The 24,200-nt window shown below is 46.7% G+C and overlaps 2 protein-coding genes across 2 annotated transcripts; one reads left to right on the plus strand and one right to left on the minus strand.

The window, feature by feature from the left end:
• The first annotated feature begins 2,933 nt into the window (after window positions 1-2,933).
• THUMPD2 (THUMP domain containing 2) lies at window positions 2,934-14,904 on the plus strand. The gene is made up of 10 exons (XM_009892515.1): window positions 2,934-2,966; window positions 4,675-4,807; window positions 6,061-6,473; window positions 7,702-7,779; window positions 9,118-9,170; window positions 9,547-9,634; window positions 10,281-10,352; window positions 10,962-11,076; window positions 12,817-12,934; window positions 14,538-14,904. Exons 1-10 carry the CDS (start codon window positions 2,934-2,936, stop codon window positions 14,854-14,856), a joined length of 1,422 nt encoding a protein of 473 aa, XP_009890817.1. The 3' UTR covers window positions 14,857-14,904.
• Window positions 14,905-18,593: 3,689 nt separating this feature from the next.
• Window positions 18,594-20,205, minus strand: TMEM178A (transmembrane protein 178A). Its single transcript, XM_009892516.1, is given in 2 exon segments — window positions 18,594-18,865; window positions 20,103-20,205. Coding segments are annotated over 2 exon segments (375 nt in total).
• Window positions 20,206-24,200: the final 3,995 nt, after the last annotated feature.

Genomic DNA, 24,200 nt, shown 5'->3' on the forward strand with positions numbered 1-24,200 from the left:
CTTTCACCATTGAAACAATGCTGTCTATGCCTTCAGGTTGTTTTGGTTTGGTTTTAAGTCCCCAAATAGCAATAACTGGATTCCTCCTTCCTGACAGTACTTGTTAAAATGTCAAACAATGTTAAAATATTCAGCCAGCTGTAGTTATTGTTCCAGTTTACATATACAGTTTTAACTTTTTCCTATAATCAAGTCTCAAATCTTGAAAAAGAAAATTAAGTATTAACACTAAGTGTTAAAAATAAAAAAAAATAAAATAATTGTCAGTCTGAGGAGTGGAAGCTCAGAAACCAAATTGTAGGGCAATTACAATGATCTGGTGTGTTGGAAAATTGTTTTTGACTTTGATTTTACTTCAGTGCTACAGCTTGTCGGCCTGTATCTGGCAACAGGAAATTAAGAGAGCGATTGTAAGATACGTATAATTAGATCTGGCCTGAATTAATTGGTACCTCATTTATATGTATTTGCACTGATAGATCCACCTGTACAAAGCTTTGTGCCATTTTAAAATATCTATATATTTAAGTAAACTGCAATGCATATTAACTCATTTTTTCCCCCACTTTGTTGAGCACTCAGGCTGCTGCCATTATTTCCTGATTTGCCAATTCATTGGTACAGTGTCTGTGTATAGCGCTCAAGGGTGAACGACAAGTATGACTTTTTTCCATTAATCTCACACGGGCCTGCTAAACTGTAGGAATGTTGCAAATAATTTGAACAGAATTACAGAAACATCTTCAATGGTTGAGACTCATTTTTGCACAGTAACCTTAATAAACAGAATATGTAACATGCACAACCTCTACAAAATGCATGCTTTAGTTATTAAGCATGAAATTTAGGTGTTTGCTGAGGTCCTTGCATCTTTACGGTGCTAGTTATGTGTGAAGGGTGCAAGGACTTAACTCAACAACTTAATCTTCTTTGCCTAAAACCATGAGCCTATTTTTGAAAAGGCTGTACCATACATGGCTTGTCTTATTTACATAATACAAGCATCTAGCTTTTGTATTTTGCAAGTTTCTTTTTTTTTTTCCTTAGAGCAAGAATCACAAATGTACTGAATTCAGATAATCGGTATTCTGTTGGCTGGTATCTATCCTCTGTAATTTATTACAAAGTCATAGTTTAGAGTTCTTAATAGGTAGGTATGCATGTCCTTTTTCCTCCTGAAGTTGCAGGTCACGCCAACACAACGGCTGTAACTTTCTACCGAAGTGTTAATGTATAATAAGAATGGAAAATATTTATTTTTTTTCTCTTGTAAATTGACAATGAAAACAATAGTGTGTACTATATTCTTTATATATACAGTCATTGCTACATAGAACTGATTGTACAAAAAGTAAAGCCATTGCAAATAAGTGCTTGAGCCTGCACCGCTGAGCAGTTTGAAACAAACAGCTTGTTTCAACTCGCCTTGTGCATTTTAGTATTTAAAGTTCGTTTCTCCTGCACAAACAGCACAGTAATGATTAGGTATCTGGAAACTGTCTTTTATTTAAGGAAAAAAAAAAAATTAAACCAAAATTTCAAAGTGTGTGAGCTGTGGGTTTTTTTGGGAGGGAGGGGGCACTGAACCCAATTCCTGACAGCAGGAACCTGTGGCTGTTACCTGATACAGCAAGTCCAGATTCCTCACCTATGTGATTATTTCTTCATTTTTTCACCCTCATTTGTTTATCCCGTGGGGTTGGTTTTTGATAGGTCTTGAGGGCTTTGCCAACTGATGTACAACCCCACGTGAGTTAGGCATGTCACTGCTCATGAATGCTGGGCAGCGCATCCACAGAGATACTGAATACGACAGCTACTTTGTGTGAAGGTCGTTCAAAAGTTGTGCTGTCCGAAGCACCCTCTTGGACTAATCACAGTGTGGTGCTGATAAGGGCTCGACACCCTTAAAAACTTGTTTCCCAGCCTTTGGCTGCTCACAGAATAGCATTTGTCTATTCTGTTTGCTGGGGTGGGGTGGGGAAATAAATACACCTACTGTGGTGATGATTTTACAAGATATCTGAGCAGCATTACAATTTTAATGCATTCTTGCCCACTCTCTTATTTATGAGTAAGTAAGTAGTAAGCTGACTAGGCTTTAACAAGCTCTTCTGCTGTGTCACTGCGTAGAGCTGAGCTCGCAGCAAATTGGTGAAATCACTGCCCTGGCAGCTGCTTTCCCGCATGGTGGCAGGCGATCACCAAGGTATGCATGTTGGCTGGTGAAAGGCAGCTGTTCCACTCCTCCAGTGTGTAAGTCAGCACTGTATAAGTTGTTTAGTGCCTCCAGTTCCTCCAAAACCTTCTCAGCTCTCCCCTTGCTGTTAACCAGCTTGTTTCTCACAGGCATCAAAAGTAGTGTAAGACAGTGGCTTTGTTGAGGGGACCTGTTTTCCACTGAGTTTGATGGGTTTGGGTAACTGTCTTCAGACAAAGACAGGCAGAGAGCCCACAACTTAAATAACCTGAATTGGTGGCTTCTTCCAGCAGGTGTTGGCGGGGGCTCCCGTTCCTCCGCAGCCGCACAGCCCATGGCGGGGCTCCTGCTGCAGTGCGCCCAGCTGGGGTTTGCCGTTCCAGGGCTGGCCGAGAGTCCATCTGCAGAGAAATAAAAGGCAGGAAAACTATCCCTGGCTGACTGAGGGAAGGGAACCATGACAGCAAGTATTTTTAAGTCTGAATTTTCCACTGAAATCTGTTACCTCTGGCTGGTTTGGATCCTGTCCCCTCTGGCTTTTGAGTGCTTATTGGAGACCAGCCTGGTCTGGATGGCTTTGCTCCCACCAAGGGACAGCTAGTGTTTTTTAATTAATCCAGAGATGTGTCAACTGTGGAAGGTGAGACACAATTATCTCACTTTTACTACTGTTGGAGCGTTTCCTTTTGGCCCCACCAAGTCAAAGGACTGGGCTTTACCTGACTCATGAGACATGTGCCGCTTCACGCTTTGGCTCTGTCTCCCCGTAAGTAAGTGGGAAGGAGGGTATAAGAACCCCAAACAGAGTAGTTTGGAGAATAAAAATTCCTGCAGCAGAGAAGGGGGCTTGGGGGGGAGGGCAGCTCCGGGCCCTCAGGCCGCCCCCTCCCATCGCGCTGACAAAGGCACGGAGCGGCGAAGCGGATCCCGTGGGGGCAGCTGAAGATCAGACCCCCTTACCCTCCGAGTGTACAAATACTGATCTCTTTCTCTGGTACCGGGGCGGACTGAGGGCCAGAGAGCCATCCCCAAGGAGGGCCGGTCCCACTCCCGGCCCGCCCTACAAAGAGATTTTGGAGATGTTTGAGAATGCTTTGAACATAAAGGTTTGGTTCCTTAATAACTGGTAAAGGAATGGAGTCCTTAGGTAATACAAGAGCCATAATCCAATCTGTATATACGTCGACACAGTATTTCACAGTATCGCCATCCAGAGGGAGGGTCAGTCCATAACAAACCACCTCCATAGTCCATTTTACCTAACCAAACACAAAGCAAAAGTTATTAAAAATAAATATTAGCAAGTAAACAATGGTCAGAGCACATTGGTTCTCAGTCAAAATAACAGTAGTTATGTGGCATGGCCAATTCTATTTATCAAATACTGCAAGAAAACACGGAGTCATAGAATCACAGAACGGTTAGAGTTGGAAGGGACCTTAAAGACCAGCTAGTTCCCACCCCCCTGCCCTGGGCAGGGACACCTCCCACCAGCCCAGGTTGCTCCAAGCCCCGTCCAACCTGGCCTTGAACACCTCCAGGGATGGGGCAGCCACAGCTTCTCGGGGCAACCTGCCCCAGGGGCTCACCACCCTCACAGCAAAGAATTTCTTCCTCATATCTAACCTAAATCTCCCCTCTTCAGCTTAAAACCGTCCCCCCTCATCCTGTGGCTCCCCTCCCTGATCCAGAGTCCCTCCCCAGCTCTCCTGGAGCCCCTTTAGGGACTGGAAGGGGCTCTGAGGTCTCCCCTTTTTGGCCTTCTCTTCTCCAGGCTGAACCCCCCCAACTCTCCCAGCCTGTCCTCCCAGCAGAGGGGCTCCAGCCCTCGGACCTCCAGGTTCTTTACCCGGCATGCAAAAACCAACTGATGCGTGGAGTCAAGACTCTTGTTTTATTGCAGTTCTGGGCAGAAAAAGGTGCCAGGCGATCACTTGCAGAGCTAGCACGCCTGTTAGGAAACACCTGGAGTCTTCTGTGCAAAAAAGTAGGGAAGGCAAATCATATCAAAATAGCAGATTAGTCACTGGTAATTATATAACAAAGATTCATTTGCTCACGTTGCAGTTTCTGTCTGGCTCGTTATACTAAGGTGGTCTTACATTTATGTATAAGATCTCAGAGGTGTGATTATTAGTATTAAAATTACCTAAGGTAACTAGAGGCTGTGCCTTCATCCTATCAGTTACCCCTAGGCTACTGTTTAACTTTCTGTTCTGTTGGGGCTCCGCTTGGAACAATGGCTAACTTCAAGATTGGATTATTCATGTTTATGTGCTTTTAGTTTTGGGGACTTTCTATTCCCATTGCTATGGTTTCAAAGTAGGCCACCACATCATAGTTGCTCAGTTTTGTGGATTTTTAACTCTTTTCAACATCAAAGGGGCGAGTGGGTGTGAGGGGCTGTGGGGCCGCTGAAGTGCTCACTCCAAACACCTTCCCGTGTCAGCTTGGTTTCTATTTTCCCCCTCAAGGTGGACTGCATCTTGGGAAAGGTCTTCTTCAGCACGGAGGCAGTACCAGGCGAGCTGAGGAAGCTGAAGTCTGGAGAGAGACTCTTTTTGCTGCTGAAGAAACGCGCCCCACTGGCGGTTTCTCGAAATAAAGGTGCGGCACTGACCCCTTCCTGTGGGGCATCCCCCCTGGCTCACAGCTGGGCACGCAGAGAGGTTGAAGCCCCAGCTCCAGTCCTATGTATAAAGTTAATATTTGATTTATTTTATTTGTTTGCTAACAGCTGTAGTTTTAATTGACAGTAATCAATGCTGAAGGATCTTTCACTCAGATATGTTTTTGACGCTTTTTTTTTTTTGTGCTGAAAATGGCCTTAAAAATGTTTTACAGGATGTCTTACCAGCTTGTTTTCTGCTGGCACTGTACATATATGTGGATGTGTAACACCCTCCCACCCTCTCCAAAAAAATAAATGAATGAAACTGAAGTTTAGTTCTAGACCCCTTGTATGCATTTTAATGATGAGCCACATTTTCCTTTAGGCAAAGTGGATCCAGACATAAATCCTGTGTCGCTTCACTGTTCAGTACAGAGATTTCTTGTAAATCTCAGCTACTTGGGTCATGCTGTTTGTCAGCGTTAGGATTGGAACTTTGAGTAAGACAGATTGATATCTGTGTGCTGGTGGGATTTTATGTGGAAGACCACCGATGGCCCTCAGATTTGAGGATCAAATGTAACCATGATTCTAAATGAGAACTAGAAATACATATTTTTTTTGGTCCCCTTGACCAGCTACAAGGTTTTTAAGTGGATTGGCCTGTATGTTCCTCATGCTTCTCTTGTAGCTAGCTCAAGAGAATGACTACTACCCACGAGTGTAAGTTCAGGCATATGTCAGAGACTTTGCAGGATTGAAGGCAGGTTGATGAATAGCAAGGAGAAATTTCCTTTCTGAAAGATTAAACTTGTAGCTTTTATTCTGAGCTGAATCAAAGCGATTCATGTTCATGTCTTTCAATCCTGGCGAGTGTCCTGCATCTCTAATCCTGGACCAAATGCTTTCTGGGGAGGATGGCATGGTAGGCTGGTCCTCCGTCCCTGGGAATGACTCTCAGAGGTGGTCTGGTTTTCTAGAGCTGCTGAATTCTTCTGCACAATTCAACCCCTGCAAGATTTAATCTTGGTTCTGCAGAACTTGTAATCGGAGGGACGCCTGGGCCTCTGCTGGTGAGGTGTGTGTCTACCGAGAGCTCAGCTGTGCCTGTGATTGCTGCTGTGGTTCCTGGATTCGCACCTGAATGAAATCTGAACAAAGTCCCTGTTAACAGGGACTCTTCTCACTCTGTAGGAAAAATCAAATGCTGAGACTAAACAACTTACCCTGAAACTGCTTTTTCTTCCAGGGAAAATACTGCATGAGATTAAAAGCCTTGTCACTGAGGAGCCAAAGTATTGGCTGGATGTTGTCTCTATTTGGAGAAACTTTCATGGGCATGAGGGGAAAGAAGATGAAGTCTCTCAAGAAAACCGATTGCCTCTGAAGAGAAAATCAGAAGAAGAGACAAATATTACAACTAAAAGGCAGAAAATGGAACAAGTGAGAGAGACTGTGTCTGAGGAATGTCAGGCAGGAGAGAAGTGTGTGGTACCAGAGAGAAAGAGCAATCAAGACTGCTGGACTGAAAGCAAGACTTCCTTAGAAGACCCTTCCAAAAGCAGTGGAGAGAAGCCTATTGTGAATAGTGAGCAGCTTAGCTTCAGTTTCAGGGTTTCTTGTCGTTGTAGTGGAGCGATTGCCAAAATACTTCCTTCACAGGTATGCTAGAGTATCTACGTTTTAAAAGAATTTAGCAAAGGTGAAGGGAGATGTGTAGTTTATTTGTCATTTTAATTGTGTGTTGTATGTTTTAGCGTAACAAACTGACCGAGGCTTTTTCTGTATTTTCTCAAAAAAGTCCTTAACCTGCATTTACCTTACACAAGTGGAAATATAAAGGCTGTTGTTAATTTCTGGGCATTGTTACCCTAAATGTTTTTCAAATCAGTGCCTTTTATTGAGAGTAAGTAAAGATAAGAGGTTGAGGTAGCTGGGTCTGTGAGGTCTGGTGGAGTCTGAGGAACAACCTGATCGCAGCTACTTAAAGGGCGGTTGCAAGGACAGTGGAGCCAGACTCCTCTCAAGTGTGGCAGACAGTGTAGAAGAAGGGGTAAAAGCCAGAACTTGCATCTTTGGTGGGCTCTGGTTGGGTATTGGGGAGAACTTGTTCCTCAGGAGGGTGGTGGAGCCGTGGGATGTGTCCTGGGTGAAATGAATCTTGGTCCTTGGGAGAGAGTGGTAGTGTAGAGACCTCCAGGGGCCCCTTCCATCCAGTCCTCTTCCCATCTATAGTGTCTTTCTACTGTGAGGAAAATTAAAATAAAATGAAAAAAATCAAAGAACAAACCCTGTGTAGCTGCAGTTTATGTAGATTTCTCTTCCTTGAAGATAACAGTAGTTTCACTAGTTTGGGTTTTTTTTTTTTGTTCCTACTAAAGTTAGTACCTTGGGAAGATGGGATACATGAGCCTGGCAACACAGATGGTTGCTTAAATGTGTGCTGTGTGTTTGAACTCTCGTACTCTGAAGGTACTTGGAACTTTCTAGATGCCATACGAGCATTAAGACTGTATGTTGTAATTGTGCATTCACAGTTTTTTCTCTTAGGTAATCTAGTTTACAGCCATCAGAAATATTTTGTGCGTGTGAGATATAACTCTAAAATGATGGCAGCTTTTGCTGTACCTTGGGCAGGACTTGAACTTCAGCCTCCCACCCTCCAGCTGAGTGACAGTCATTTTGTCCTGCGCTGCGTTTGCTCTGCCCCTCACTGACCTGCTCTGCCCTGTTGTACCTGTTGTGATCTTTGTACAACTTGTTCTCCTTGGGATAAAGAGAGACTCTTTCTTTTCCAGGTATTTGTGACGATTGCGCAGTCAAGGCTGTGATCTGTGGTTTGCTTAATTCTGTTATTTTTACTGCCTGTGACTGTTCTTCCCCCTTGCAGGAGATCGGAAGAGCCATCGGCGTAGCGCTTATGAAGCAGTGTGGGTGGCGGGCTGACCTGCGGGACCCCGATCTAGAGGTAGTGGTGCTTGTCTGCCAAGTGGTCTGTTGCTGCTTCCAGACTTGCCCCCAGTATCTTTTGTTTTGTTTTCCGCTCCCTTTGCATGCGGGATCGTCGCCTCTCGCTGTTTGTCTTTCTGCCGCCGAATTTAACTAGAAATCATCTGGTAGTGCTGAGCAAAGCTTTTTGGTAGCCACTGTGCACATGCTTTCCAGGGCACTTAAATACCAGACCGGCCAACATGGGCCTCTACGTCAGGGGAGAGATCCATACAGGTGATGTTTCAGGATCTGGCACGCTTACAAACTGCTGGGCTCTGACTGTGTTGAAAATGGAGATCACCTGAGCTGTTGGGGAGCTAGTTTAGCCTCTGCAGGGGGAAAAGAGTGAGAAGCAAGGTCATATTCTCAAGGAACTCAACTTGAGAATGCCGCTTATGGAAGAGCCTCCTCCCAGATCTCGTCCCTGACAAGCAGCTTGCTTAAGGCACCCTCCATGGTGCGTGGTGTCTGGAGACCTTGGAAAGGACTCGCTGCTCTTGACAAGCTGTTTCTCCATCCCTGTGTTTGGCATGTGGAAGGTGCTCTCGGCACTGACGCTGGGAGGTCTGAGGCCTTCTGTAAAAGCTCTGAGTTCATCTACCGGCTCTGGTTTTCCCAGCCTGTGCGTTAAGTATGGCTTTGTTGAGCCTCAAATGGGGCTTTTGTTCTTGTCCAGGTTTTTGCTGTGAAACTATTCAAGTGCTGAAAACTGGGATTTTTCAGCAGCGTCACGTTTCTCTTTGGTCTTCCTGGGGAGAGATGGCAGTCCTGCAAGACCTATTGGGGAACTCTGTCTTCTTTTGGGATGCTCTCTGTGGGACAGGAAGACAATTTCTTTGAGCAGACTATGTTTCTGGAAGGATTACCCATGTCTGCCTTCCATCTGGAATGCCCCTTCATGGCAATTGTGTTTGGGTTTTGGTTTTTTTTTTTTAAAACGGTGTGTGTGAATAGCTGAGTGCTAGTATACAGCAAATAATCTTCCCCTGCTTAGAGGAAACGGTTTAATAATTAAAAATACCCATTCAATGTTACAAAAATCAGTTCCCTTAAAGATTTAAGTGCCTTCTGATGGATTCCTGGCTAACAAAATTACCCTCCCAGCTTGCTTAAATATTAAATCCTCTTTAAAGTGGCATTCAGATTACCTAGTGTGATTTCTTCCAGTTATTTGTAATTGTCTAAAGCGTGCATTTTTGTTCTTAAAAATTAGGATCCAGAGTTCATAGAAACATTTTTTGTGTCTGGTTTAAATGAGTTAAAGCTATTGTCATGTCAGGTTGAGGGTTTCTATTGTTATTTTTTCCTCTTTCAGGTCTTTGTACATCTCAATGACATTCACACTGTGGTGGGGATTCCCCTTTTCAGGTACGCATTCTCACCAGTTTTGTCTTGGCAGTATTAGAACAGGCATAACTTCTAAATAGTCTTGCTGTCCACTCAGTAGTTATCTTCTGGTTTAATAGTCACTGGACTGTGACATTAGCCTTGTGGTGTGTCTGGAGCTTATCTGAGCACGTAGGCCAGACTTTGCAGTGAGTTGCGGACGAAAGCAGACTGTGGCTTCTGTCTGTCTGCAGATCTGTCCAGTTCATTTCATAGAATCATAGAATGGTTTAGGTTGGAAAGGACCTTGAAGACCATCGAGTTCCAACCTCCCTGCCTGCATTTGTTCTTTCATATTACGTGGGCTTTTCTGGGTCGTTGCCCCATTATCTTACGTTGATTTTTTTGCTGTCTGCAGGCTTCCGTTGGCAAACAGAGAGTATATCAAAACAGCAGGACTGCGGTCAACAGTTGCGTGGGCTATGGCATCTCTGGCTGAAATCAGTGTAAGTGAGTGTTCATGGCAAAGATGTAGAGTCCCGAATGAAGAGGGGGTTGCTGCTCATCAGAGCTGGAAGCTTTGAAGAAGTGTGGTGATTTTAATGCTCCATGCTCTAATGCATGTGGACAGGGTTTGCCTTATCTGTGTTCAGAGTGTGCTGTCACCTGGTGTTCAACCAGATATCTGCTGTAATCCCAGGTCTTTCTCAGCAGAGGTGTTGTTCCTTGTATGCATATATATCTCTAAATGACAAGATTTTTTCACTGTCCAGGCTTTAAATATTGGTTGTGGTTGTCCTCCCAAGTGAAAACAGAAGCAAGTGTGATGTTTTCCACAGACCAATTTGGTACCAATATCCATCTGCAGTCGTAGAGTCGTCTAGGTTGGAAGGGACCTTAAGTACACTCACCTTTTTTCCCCCCTAAATGTCACCTCGAGGTTAGATGTGTTGATGCATTGTCTTTAGTGAAAATATGAACACTTTTTACTGTATTCTCTTACAAGCAAGTTTGGCCTGGCACACCAGTGATTATTGTTACCTACACTGGATTCAGTGGGAGTATGTAGGTGATCTGTACATCCCTGAGTAAGCTTTGTCCGGAAGAGGAGTCTGTCGTGCTTGGGATGCAATAACCCCTTTATTTCTGCAGGCAGGTGCCTTTGTGCTGGATCCCATGTGTGGGCTGGGAACGATACTGCTGGAAGCTGCCAAAGAGTGGCCTGTGAGTATGGCAGCTGCAATGGGCAGGACCTTTGCAAGATTGCTTGTAGTTGGCATCAAGAAAAATCTGTACCAGTTATAGCAAAGTCCATTACTGGAAAGCTGGAACCAAACTGATCTTTCTGGGCAGTTGTTAAAAGTGTTTTAGTACAAATGTTCCTCCACAGGAATGTAAAACAAAGCCCTATGTACTTGCGCAGGCAGGTGCTGGCAGACCTGGATTTATACCGCAGGGTTTGTGTGAGGCAACCATGGACTATTAAAACTGCCTGGATTTCTGGGAACAGAAATGACAATGGGACATTACAGTCAGTTGTCAGTATTAGAGGCAGCATGGCTGGCTGTAGCTAGCTGGGGTCTTGCTGTTAGGACATAGCTCCAGTATTTCTGTCAGTTACAAGTGTCGTGAGCAGAACGTGAAAGGAGTGAAGATACCACAGACTTCCCCCATTTTTCTTTTCTCTCTGTATTGCTCTGTGTACTGGTTATAGATCTCCCAGCAAGGGGTTTGTGGTGGAAGAGCTGTGCAACAAAGCAGTTCTGAGAGGGGTTTATAAAATAAATACACCTGTTCGTCGACTAGATGACTTTTCTCTTTTTCTCTGAACAGGAAGCCTGTTACTGGGGTGCTGATATAAGTGATTCACAGTTAGAGGGTGCGGATGTGAATATTAGGACTGCAGGCCTGATGGATAAGATTGAGTTACTTAAAGCTTCTGTGAAAGGTACGTCTGTAGGCTTTCCAAGTGAGATGCATCTGAAGTTTTTTGTGGTTCTGGGATTATACAGGTAATGTGGGTTCTCTTGAGATGGTGTGTAGTGGAGCTAACTCTCAACAAATAGCTGAGTAGCGACTGTAGTGCTAGCAGGTGGATAATTATTTGTTCTCTTCCCCCTCTGAACATTGGCAAGAATAAACTCGGCAGAAGATAATGAAAATAACAATTGTCAGACATGGGCAGTAGTTGTCTGTCTTAATAGTAAATGTGTGAATACCACAAAGAGTATATACCATGTGAGCGATTTTTTGTGTCTAATGGGAACGCAGCAAAGACAAATCCAGATAAAATGTCGCTTGTAACTTAAAATGTACCAAGTGAGTAATAGCGGGGACTCACTAAGCTGAGTGTTGCATTGTTGATGTTTTGCAATAGGACTATTTTAAATGACGATGCCTTTCTCCAGGAATGGGATATTTGTTTGCTCTTAGTTCACGAGCTAGTCTGAGGAGAAGGTAATAGTTTTATGACCTTATTCTGGACCTCAAAGCCTGAGTCTAGGTTAGTCCTTTATGAAATTAGTGACAGACAAACGCTGAGTGTGGTTTTTTGTGCATGGGTGATGAAGTATGCATATTTTTTTACCTTGCAATATTTATTTCTTACCAGAATGGTAAGAAATATTACTTCTTTTTTATAAGAGTATATGTAGCTTTATTTCTTATTTAAATGCTGTGGTTAGCCTTGGCTTCTAGGGTAATGGAAGGTACTTTGTCAAGCTTTTCTAATACTGAACAAGTAATAGGTGTCTTTGTCAGTGGTCAGAAGCTGTTATTTCTGCATGTTTTGAGAAGGACTGTAGGTAACTTGTCCTTCCCCTTGTAGATAAAATTGTTGTGCTGCAAGTGTTGATCCAAGGATGGCCCAAGAACCATCTCCAGCTAGTTCTGGAAAGGCTGGCATAGAATCACAGCAGGGTTTAGGTGGGAAGGGGCTGCAGGAGGTCTTTAGTCCTGTCATCTGCTCAGAGCAGGGCTAACCCCAAAGCTGGGTCAGGTTGCTCCAGGCTGTGTCCAGTTGAATTTTGAGGATCCTGAGGGATGGAGAACCCATAGTCTTGTACCTTCACATGCTGGCTATGCTCTGGCCAGCACAGTATGTGGTCGGCCTTCATCACCACAAGGGTGCAGTGCTGCATCATGGTCAAGAGAACTGACTGTACCCAGGATGCAGAAACTCTGGGGAGACACTTCAAAGACACTAGCTCTGACAGAGTCCATGTGATTCTGGCTGTAACCAGATTCTTAGGGGCGGGGGGGAGAAAAAACAGGAGTGAAGGGAAATTTAACATGTTCCTTGCCATGCAGGTGTGTGTATCTGAACATCTGCGCTAAGTAAGCGCTTGCAAGCTCAGCTCTTTTTTTGCATTTTCCTTGTAAAGATGTCCTGTGAATGCAGAAGCGGCAGTTGGTTTGGTACTGTGCAGTCGTGCTGTTCGGGGCAAACATACCACCAGTAGCAGGGAATCTGCAAGCTAAGCCACGATCTCATGCATTTGTCTCTTCCCAGTCTGCGTTGGGTTGGTAGCTTCATAGTGCCGTTTCTGAGGATAAATACAGAAGGGGCTATGAATTCGGGTGCAAAACCCACGAAAGAGCTGGCAGACGGTTTTGTAAGGTGAATGGGGGCATAGCTGCTGTTCATTTTTCACATAGTCAGATGTAAAGACTTGCCTTTATTCTGCAGCATTGCCATTGCCTTCAGAAAGCTTTGATGCTGTGATTTCGGACATTCCATTTGGGAAGAAGTTCAAGATCACGAAAGACATACAGATCCTACCGGATATTCTCCAGGAAATGGAGAGGTATGTGTGGCCTTTGATGTGCTTGGGGTTTGGTGTAAATGTCATGATGGTTTGCGATCCTAAGCATTCAGTCAGCTTCAGGTTTGCTTTATTCCAAACACTCTCCAGCTCTGTAGTCTGATCCTCTGCAGGCTGTGAAAGTCTGAGTCCTTTACTTGCCCCTTAGAGGCTGTTGTGCCTTGTCTTGCAAGCTGTGGACCTGCTGATGGCAGCACAGGCTGACAAGGAATGAGCTTGTTGTGTAAGGCACACTCACAAATACTCTTTACAAGGCATGATGGTGAAATATTTGTGAAGCACATTCACGAATGTTCTTTACAAGGTAGAAAGAGGAGAGGATGACCTAGACCAACTTAAAGCACGGCCAAGCAAATAAAGCAGTAATCCTTTCTCGACTGAAGTCTGCTTGTATAAAAATGACAGGCTTTTGGGTTCCCACCAAGCTTTTGGGTTCACACCAAGCTTTCACCAGCCTGCCTTAGCAAGAAGGATCTCAGACCAGAAAATGGTGGTATGCATTTTCCTTTTTGTTAGTGTATATTGAAATATCCAGCTAGCCACCGGGTCTGCTTTTAGATGCCTCCTTTCATCTCTCACCCATCATTCATTTTGCGGCAGAGTTGAGCCAAGCTAATAGCGGGCTGCTTCTAACAGGCAGTTCAAACCATCTGCCCCTTTATTTAATTTCTTGGCTGCAAACAAGCTCTTTCTGTAGGATTAGTCTTCAGTCAGTGTTGATCTCGCTCACCCAACGCAGGAATGTTGTGGGAAGCTGGTGAAGAAGGTGAGGTAGCTCCACAGACTGGCAGAGGCATCCTACGTCAGCTTGCGCTGGCCATCCCTCCCTCTGGCCATGCTCGTCTTCTGGTCTTACTTGCTCTGTTGGGCCATCGCAAGCAAAATACTGCCTTGGGAAGGTAGAGGTGAGGAAGGGTCCATCACCACGAGAGCTCCACCAGTAAGACTGTTCAATCCACTTGCTGCAAACAGAGCCAGAATGGTCTTTTTTTCCCCTTCTTTCAAGGCCAAGTGTAATGTTTGCTCATGTAATAAGAAAAATGAATTGCAAACAATGGCTAATTTTCCTCTGTTTCCTGAGTTTGAAAGCCATTGAGGATTAGTGGAACACAGAAAGGACAGACTTACAGTCTCCAAAGGGAAAGGTCAGCTTCAGAATTGCCTTACCAGCCCGAGAAGGTCTTGCTGCCCTGGGAAGCTGTTCCTTTGCAGACTGGTGGAAGTTCATGCGACCCAAAACCGGGGCTTGAAGGTGATACTGCCCTTGATCCTTGGAAGAATACCAAGAGTGAAAAAGCAGGGAAGATGGACCCAGTTAACCCAATGGAAAGAACTCTTGAGGTTTGAAATGTTTGGGAGTCAGGATAGGGCCCGGTTCTCCCATTTTGGAAGAGATATGAAAATAGGGAATTTAAATTCCATTTGCAGATGTAGGTGACTGAGCTGAGCCATGACCCTTTGACATGCTTAGGTGTTCTGTCAAGTGCATCTGGCATCTGAAGTGTCAGCAGTGTTGAGTTCTGCACAGAGGAATGAATGTCAGGCAGGATGAACGCCTAACCCTTCTTTTTCCTGCAATTGCCAGAGTACTTCGTGTTGGAGGCACTGTTGTGTTGCTGCTGAGCCAAGATCTCCATAAGCGCATGGATGGCATTACCAAGTGTGCTGAAAATGACTCTCCTAATGCCGTTTCTGATGACGCAAGTGAAACCGCTGCTGCAAGACCCCTGAATGTTGATGGGAATTCTTCCTCCTTGGTGAATGGTGTTGAAGAATCCCATCTCAGCAGCCGACAGATGCGTTTTGGGTCTCTGGTGCCAGATGGCGTCTATGGAGTTAGTCTTGGAAAGACGGATGCTTTCATATACAAATACAGAAAGATCTCTACTGCTGGGAATCGGTAGCTTTCTTGCGCTGTGTTAAAGTGAACTCGAATCCTGATACACTTGAAAAACAACGTGGCAGTGGGCTGGTGGAGCCCTGCTGATTGAACGAACCCTGTGCCGTTTGGTAGCTCACCTCACTTTCTTTGGATGTCCTAAGGTGTTGCTTTTCTATCTTTGTTTTTTAGGAGAGATGGAAGATGCCTACTGGTGTTCCAGATGTTTTTACTGTAAAATATTATAATGAGACAGGAGTCCTCAAATCCTTGTTTAAGCAAAGCCTCTCAGTGTTGGGAGCAGTTTCTATGGGGGAGAAAGGCTTCACTGGCAGAACTGCAAAAACCAAATGTGGTAATATTAAATGTCAATGGATTTTCACCTTCAGCAATATTTTTAGGAAGCACATCTCATCTGAAGAAGTCCCCAGCTCTTTTTGAGGGCTGGATATATGCTTTACCATGTGCCTTGCAGTATTACTTTGAAGCTCGTTTCTGATGAGTTTAAAATGTCGCTATTCAGATCTCTTGGAGTGGAAAATAAACTATTTTCTGTGTTAATTCTTTGTGGAATTTGCATGATAATAAATAATGTTTTTCCACACTTGGTAATGTTATTCCAAGGACACAATGTGGAAGATAGAAAACTTGCCAAGTGGATGAACAATTAAAAGTGACTTCTGTCTGCAAAGAAGCACGTGGAAAAGTTCTCCTAAAAAGAAAGAGGTCTTGCCAGTCTTTTTAGTCTATGCAAAAGGTAGGGGCGAGAGGGTGGGAGGAAGGATAGACTAATTCAAAACTTCCCTGTGGCTGCTGAGCTGACAGGGAAGTATTTTTGTAGAGAATTACTGTAGATGGCTATTTTGGACAAACAATTGCAACTTGTTTGTTGGGATGGACTTGTGCATTGTGTTTCTCTGCCGTGGTTAGTACGGAGATACGATTAGTAGTGTGTCTGGGGTTTGGGGGCTTTTTTTGCTTTCTTTTGTGTTTGTTTTTTTTCTTGATTCTCACAAGGTGCTTTGGCTGGGTAAGGAGTCCTCCAACTTTATACAACGCCGAAGTGTCTTTTCAATACAGTTGTCGTGCCTGTGGGAAGGGGCCTCTGGTGGCCTCCAGCCTCCCCATTGGAGCAGGCCTACTGCCAATGCTACATCCCATCAGCTGGGGCTTTGTCTAGCCAAGTCTTAAACCTCCGAGGATGGAGAACCTTGCCTCTCTGGGTACGTGTCCCAGGGGACACCACGCTCCTGGGACAGAAGCTTACCTTATGCGTGAGCCTTCGAAGCCACAACCTGTGGCTGTTGTCCCTTGCTGCACTGTCTGATACCGCAGGAGTTTGGCTCACTCACGTCTATGAATGCCTTTCAAGTAGTCACAGGCTCATGGTAGGTGCCCCCACTGCCTCCTTTTCACCAGACTGCCCAAGCCTGGCTTCTTCCCCTCACAGGCACTGTGCTCCAGGCCCCTAACCATTTTTCCAGCCTCTGCTGGCCCCTCTATTTTTTCCCCACATCCCTCCTGAACTGGAGGACCTAACACTGGACACAAATCCTGGTGAGGCCTCACCAGCCCTGAACAGAGGGGGTAAAAATATTGTTCTTCTGGTTCTGCTAGCCATGTGGCTCCTAGTGCAGCCCATTTTTCTCATCCACAATGGGAAAATGATCAACCTGTTATCAGCTGTAACCCCAAGCTGTTCTTAGCAGGGCTGCCACCCAGCTTGAATCTCCCAGCCTGGCTGAATGCACAGGGCCGTGTCACCCCACGTGCAGAGCTTTGCTCATCTTCTTCTTGAACACCACAGGGTGCTACTTCTCAAGTGGCCCTTCTGGACAGATGTTCTGCCATTCATTATGGTAGCCACCCCCCGCCCCCTCCAGTTTAGTCATTCATGGCTATCTGTGCTCTTCACCCAAGGTGGAACCACATTAAACCTTCTTGGTGTTGTATTAGAGGTATAAACCATCTGGAGAGAGTATTTCTGCCTTGATCTATGTATGACAACCATGTAAACAGGTATGAGCTGGCTCCAACAGGATGTAACCATTTGCTGAGAAACACTGCTTTGTACTCTGTGGTGAAGCCAAGCACAGAAATGCAGGGAAGGCTGGCCCCAAAGCCATGTTTACTGCTGATGCTGGTTCCTCCTGCCATTGCTCCCTGGCATCTTGATTGCTCCCAGGTCAATTAATTGATCTGTCGGGTTCTAGTCTACTTTGTGTGATTGTGCTTCTCAGCCTAATTGAGCACTGCCTTTTTCTGCTGTCATTTAATTGATGGTCATTGCATTAAGGCAATACTTCTCTGTTCCACCACCCTTGTCTCTCACCTCCCCTTCCTTCCTCTCCCACCCCTTCGCCCTTCAGCCAACCTTTCTCTCACATCTCCCTCCTCTTCCCAGCCCGATGCTCTCAATACGCTGTATCTGACCCTTTCCCCTGCACCATTCCCTTTTGTGTTCATCTTGTACCGTCCACCCTTACTGCAGAATTGGCTTCTCTGATCACTCTGCTCCATCAGCAGTGTCTGCTCCGCTCCTGACAGAGCGCGTGCCCTCTGGAAGGGAGCCTGGGGGACCTTCCAGGACCTTAGCCGACTCTTTCACTGTGCCCAGCAGGCGCTGCTCTGACAATGAACCTATGGATGCCATGCATCAAGGGCAATACTGGCTTTTAGGTGATGGCAGAGGATTGTAGATTTGGATGAGTTGTGACAGATGTATCAACACAGCACTGAAGTCTCTTAGTTGTGGGGACTGTCTCTGTCAGTTTGAGTGCTTTCTGACAGATCAGCATGGCGCTCTCATCTCTTAACTCGCACGTCCCTGCCATTAAGCACTAGAAACTGCAAAGCCGCTCACCTTCTAGCATCTCCCCATCCCTCTCTTGCCATGGGTGACTTCTTGGCCCAAGCAGGAGGTTCTCTGAGGCTCTAACTCCAGCATGCTGCACTGCCCCGTAGGGATGCTTGGTCCAAGCCCTGTCCAGGCTATGACCCTCCTGCTTCGTGAACTTTCTCTGCTTTCCAGGAAACACCATTTCCAAGCCATGAAGTTGCAGTTGACACAAATGCTTTTCACACAGGCTCATTACAGGTACTGTAGATTGACAAATGCCTCATAACCAAAAGACCATCCAGGAACGGACAGGAGGAATTTAATCTTTCTCACAGTGCAGCTCAGGTGCTCAGAATGGAAATCTCAGTTATATACTAATTACATGGGAACTTCATGTACAAAGGATACACAAGGAGACACAAGTACATGCTGATTTAAAAGAAAAAGCTCTGTTTGGCCATTTTGGGAGGGTACGGGCACCAAAACTTCCCTTTAGGGTCAAGTGCAGAAGGTGCTGAATTAAAACGTTACCCATGAAGCCCTGGGGAAGGGGGTATAATGCTGATTAGGATTCATTTGGCAACAGTGACTTTTCCTTAATTTCTTTATGTACAGATCCTTGAAAAATAGAAGTAGCTCTTAATTCTTACAACAACTTTCCTCCCTCTTTTTACCTTCCAGTGCAGGTATCTTCTGCATGGACTTGGCATGCAGAACTGAAGCATCTGATCCTGAGCCAGCTCTGTCCTCTGAGAGCTGTCTTCTCAAATCTCTGCCAGGCAGCATGAGAGAAGAGCTTGCTGAACCCGTAAAATGCGATGGTCAGGTTTTGAAGAAGCAGACTTTTGTGTTTGGAATCCTGAGTTTAGTTTTCCCTTCCCTTCTGCTTCTTCGCGTAAGTCCTGAAAAATTCTGTTGGGCCATCACTGAATGGTGTTGTGGCAGGTGGGCAGTCGCACGGAGTCGTCTCTGGTGGACTTCAGCTGCATAATGTTGTCCCTGCGAACAAACAGGTAAGCTGTGCAAGGACACCCAACCGCTACTGTAAATGCCAGACTGCACCAAACACAAAATACAGATCAGCGGTACCCATGTTCTACATCGTCGAGAAGATTATAGACAGATGTGGAGAGGTGATTTAGGTCATATGATATGCTAGCTGAAAAAGCACACAGAGATATAGTGCAAAATATTCCTGTAAATGAAAAAAATCACATTGTTATTTCGACATGTAGCACAGCATGAATAAAAAAATAAATGTTAGGCCTTACTAACGAAATAACTTGCACCCAGCTTTGTTGGTATAAGTTACCTTGGGTAGCACACAGGTGATAATTACTGGCATTCAGAAAGATTTTGCGTATTACCCAGTTATGCAAGGCGAAGCCTTAGCTCTGTGGTTGCGAACTGCATCCAGCAAACTTCTCATTTGCTACTTTTGAGGCTAAGAGAGACTCCCCAGTGTCTTCAGTCTTGCCTCCCCTTCAAACAGAGCAGGTCTGTGATCAGATTTGACCCACGGGATGCAATCACACCGCGCAAGCTGGCGTTGAGATGCTGAAGCCCCTCTGTGGGAGCAGAGCCACCTTGGAGCAGCCTGGGGAAAATTGGTTTGTGTGTGCTGCATGTAATCTGATCGGGAGGTTACTGAGCAGGTAATCTACCTCCGTGGGTGGCCTTCCACATACCTCTGCAGAGGAACCACTCAGGCTAAATTGCTCCCCAGCTCTCCGCCGGCATCCTTCTCCCAGCCTAGTGTTTCTGTTGGCTAACGCTTCCTTCAGCGTTTTTCATCAGGCAATGTTTTTCATTAAGCTGCTAAATTAGCCATGCACAATGAGCCTTTCCTCAGGCCTGTGCTTTCCAAATGTATTAAAAAAAATATAGCTGTGTCATGCATTACAGCTACTCAAATCAAAATATCTCCTCTGGCACAAGAGAAGGTGTTGTGCTTAGCCTTGTGACTTTGGATGGTTCAAACTCATGCTGGCTTTGTGTTTGTGGATTTTACCTTTCCTCCCCCTCTAAACAACCTCTAATTTTATGACTAAGATTATTATTTTTTTTTTTTTAAAGTATTCCCCTTTCCTACTTCAGTGTTAAAGAGATATCTCCTCCACCATCAAGGACTGCAAACTGCAGCAAGGGACTGTTCTGTCCTGGAGAAGCATTTGCTTTGTACGTAAAACGGAGGGAGCGGTTGTTTTAGCCCAGTGGTCCTTTCCTCAGACCTAGAGCATTCTTCACAGGTTTTTTGTTTCTAATTATTGGTTATTCCACTTGAATGAGTAAGCGACTTGCCTCATGCAATGCACAGTAACTGGAGATCAGAAGGCAAGGCGTGCTTCACTTACTGGCAGTGCATGCTGCCCGCCCAAGGAAAACCTGGTGAAGCCTTCACCCTTAATTAGCGTGCTAGAATGATGCGTTACCTGTCCTCAGGAACAGCAGACCTGCAACATGCTGGGTGAGGCTTTCCTCTCAAAAGAAGCTGACTGCTGCCACGATGTACCCGCAGAGAACAGCCGCAGCCATGCCCAGGACTCTGGCTGTCATCCTTCTCAAATCTGTTTCCCCCAAACCTGAGAAATTAAGGGCGGGTGTTACCAGGGAGGGATGAGCCTTCCGCTGCAGGAGGAAGTGGAGGGACACCTAGAAATAGCCACGACTGCAGCTGGCCCATGCCAGGTGGACCCACAGTACGGGTGTAATGCCAGACCCATGAGCAAGTACCTGCAAGTAGAAAGTGATCCTGTAGCAAGGCTGCTACAAACTAGTGGATTTGCAGTTGTGCTACAAACTTCCCACTTTCATCTGAACTATATAATCACACAGCTGCAGCCATACGACTTTCAGGATGCGGGTGAAGCACGTTTTTATGCAGAGCCACAGCGATACGCTCTTCTCTATTTCCTTCTCGAGCTTAAATTGAAAGGAACTCTGGATGGACAGAAATGCTCCAGTTTCTAAATGCCAGCGAGTTTCTACACAGACAGGTTCTGCCATAACCGTTTAGCACATGGCTTCTGTTGTCAGCTGCTGACATGTCTCCTGCTGGACCTTTTCCAGTGACACCAGAACATGGTTTTTCAAGCTGGTGTCTGCAGACCCCTGGAGAGGTGAGGGGAGTTGATCTGCCTATGAAAGGTGGCTAAGAGCAGGTTACATTCAACAAGATTGAAAAACCCGTGTGTGTGTGGTGCTCACACTTTCCTGGAGCGACCGTAGCAGCCTGCAAGTAAAAATGAGGGTGAAAATTGCTGATGGCTGGGCCCCAGTGGGATCCTGCCTCCTCAGCCCCCTCTCTGCAAACTAGTGTCTCATTGCTGTGTTTTTCACGTGGAAGGGAGAGCACAAGCTGTGGGAGCAGATGCCATTCGTCCTGGTGGATCATCTTTGTCAGGTTGAGGAGGACATTGCACAAGCGACCAGCTGGGAAAAGTGGTTGGTACTTGACAGCAGTGTGTCCCTGAGCAATGCCTGCCGGAGAGGAAGACGAGGCGTTCCCATACCAGGTAACCAAAACCAGCACTGCTCTCCCCTCCCAGTCCTGGGAATTGCACCCTTTCCCACAGCTAGTCCTTGTCACCTGCCCTCCTTCTCCCCATCCTTTTCACCATCTGCTCGGCTCCTGCCCACCCTTTCTTCTCTGGGTAATCAGCTCTGCTCAGCATCTCCCAGTACCAGCACCCCTGTCCCGGATCCTCCGGAGACCACTGATGGCCAGCAGCACTCGTAAAATATTATCTATCACATGGCAGCCTGAGTTCTTCCCTTCCCCTTGCCCCTTCCAAAAGGATACTGCTTTTCTCTGAAATACACAGATGAGTATTTCCACAGAGAGACGTAGAAACATGGAGAAATGCTTACTTCTGGGCTGCTGAGCAAAGGCAATCAGTGTTTTTCCTCTCATGATATACTCGTTTTTCCTCTCGTGCTATGCTCGTGCCTTTCCTGTAAAGACAAAACCTTCCCAGAAAAGGCCTGCGCTGCAGCAGGAGAAACAATGCTCTGACTAATGCAAAATTGCAGGCAGGAACCTGGCTATCACTAACTTCTCCCAAGCAGCCCATGTTGGCCAGTGGCAGCTCTGGCTGAGCCATGGCACTTGCAGAGGAGATGGAGATGTGCCACCGCTGCCCTGGGGCATCATTTCCCCAAAAAAGGCACTTTTGCCTTCTGCGTTCTTTGCAGATCAAATGCCAGCGTGAGCTGTCACTGGCTCCTCGGCGTGACACCAGGGAGGTGGCTGCTATAAAAGGCAGTCTCGGGCTGTGCAGCCGCTTACAGACAAACGAGGGACGCAGCGCAGAGGGTCTCAACCTGCGCGGGTGCCCCTCCTTAAGCCAGGGTGCTGGGTACTTGGGAGGGCAGAGCTGGGCTTGCTCAGCTGAATGGGGAGCGACCAGCAAAAGGCATCCCAGAACAGACAGGGGTTGACCTGGGATGCCCGCAAGGAAGTGGTACCCAAGAGATGCTGGCTGCAGTCAGGAGGGACTGGGGGATGGATAGCTGCGCTTGGGAGGTGTTAAAGAGGAAGAGAGTGTGGAAGCAGACAAGTCTTCAGACTGTCAACATCATGCTGGAAAGATGCATTTTCTGTTTTTCTGTGAAGCACAGCATAAAAGCCTCATGTTTGAGGAGAGGGGGGGAAATGTCCAGGCTCCACTACTGTTTTTTTACTCTCTTAGAGACATCCTGGAAAGTTTGAGGCTTAGCTCTTCTTCCCAGACGTTAGCAGTGACTGCAACAGGACTATATCAGTAAGGGACTTGTGTACATGGGCCTCCCACATCTGGAGCCCGACGGGGCCCTCTCAATTTAAACTTTACTTCATACACTCTCCTTGGGGCACAGCTTATGACCACAACCAACCTGCCCCGGGTCTGACACAAACCGCAGCTTTTCCCCTGAGCCAGGCAGCCTTCAGCATTCCAGAAGACACTTGCCTGCCTCGGCCTGGAGAAGAGGAGGCACAAAAGAGATCTTATTGCCGCCTTCCAGTCCCTAAAGGGGGCCTACAGGAGAGCTGGGGAAGGAATTTTTACTAGGGCATGTAGTGACAGGAGGAGGGGGGATGGCTATAAACTGGAAGAGGGCAGGTTTAGATTAAACATTAGGAAGAAGTTTTTCACTTTGAGGGTGGTGAGGCACTGGAACAGGTTGCCCAGAGAGGTTGTGGCGGCCCCATCCCTGGAGGTGTTCCAGGCCAGGCTGGATGTGGCCTTGGGCAACCTGGGCTGGTGGGAGGTGTCCCTGCCCATGGCAGGGGGGGTGGAACTCGATGATCTTCAAGGTCCTTTCCAACCTAAACCATTCTATGATTCTATGATGTCTGATCCCACTGGACTCAAGCAGGTAGTCTGTGGCCCCTGTAAGGACACCCTCCCTCTTGCAGTGGCTCCTGCCCCATAAGCAAAAGGGACAGGTTGGCCCTAGGCCACAGCTTCCCTCAGAAGCACCAGCTGATGCGGCGCCTCACCCTTCTGTCTGGCACGAAAAGATGCCAGAGGGGTGGGAAGAGGTCTCCAGCTGCGGCAAATTGCATTGGCGTCACCCAGCGTGGAGCCTGGTGGAGCCTGCCAACACATGCTGGCCGAGGAGCGCTCCCTGCTTCAAGCAGCGGCTGGGATTTAGGACTGTAGAGAATGAAGTGGCATTTCAGATCTAAGCAGCAGCAGCAGGACAGATGAGTTGGGAGCGCAGCTGGAAATAACAAGGCATCCAGCCTCAGCAAGGTGCTTTCAGTGACTGTGGGGTGCCACCGACTGCAGCTGAGGCGCAGCAGACAAACGTCGCAGTGAATCCCCTGCTATCACCAGAAGAACTCTTAAAGCAAGAGCTGAACTGTTGCAAAAACGTTCTAACACCCAAACACGGTTGTAATGAACTCATCTGATCTTTCTGAGCGGCGCGGCAGAGGCACCCAGCCTGCCTCCCTGCGGCACGTGGCCCGACTGTCCTACCATCGCCACATCCCAGGAACCCGGGAGGGAAAAAGGGAAAGCGGGAGGGGTCGCGCCCCCAAAGCTCGGGGAAGCAAATGGTGACGGATGCCCGTCTGCTCAGAGCCGTTTCTGACGGCAGCGGAGGGTGCGTGGCTCAGTTCCGTCGGGCTCTCTGACCATGGAGAAGGGACACGGACACCGCCGGAGAAACCTGTGGGTGTTTTCACAAGCAGAGAGGTCACGCAGGCAGGCGGCGGGGAGAGAAAGCGGGATTTAAGGGGGGAAAAACCACCCTTGCTTGCTTCATTCATAACCATTTCTAACCAAGCAGAGCTCGGCCGACACGTAACATGGGAACAACGACAACATGGGAACAATTTCCCCGCTACAGAGGTAAAAATGAAGGCCGAGAGGCAATGAGCGGGCAGGTGAGGGGGTTATCGGTGCTGCCCAGCAGGATGTCCGTCGGCCTTCCCGGACAGAGCTCAGCTCCCCACGGAGCATTTCCTTCCTTGTCACAGAGCCCAGTCCCCCTCCGATTGCCTCTGGGAGTATCCGCGGCGCCAAATCAGGCGCTGGCCA

This window comes from Charadrius vociferus, unplaced genomic scaffold (genome assembly GCF_000708025.1).
Source record: "Charadrius vociferus isolate BGI_N301 unplaced genomic scaffold, ASM70802v2 scaffold139, whole genome shotgun sequence".
Classification (NCBI taxonomy): Eukaryota; Metazoa; Chordata; class Aves; order Charadriiformes; family Charadriidae; genus Charadrius; species Charadrius vociferus.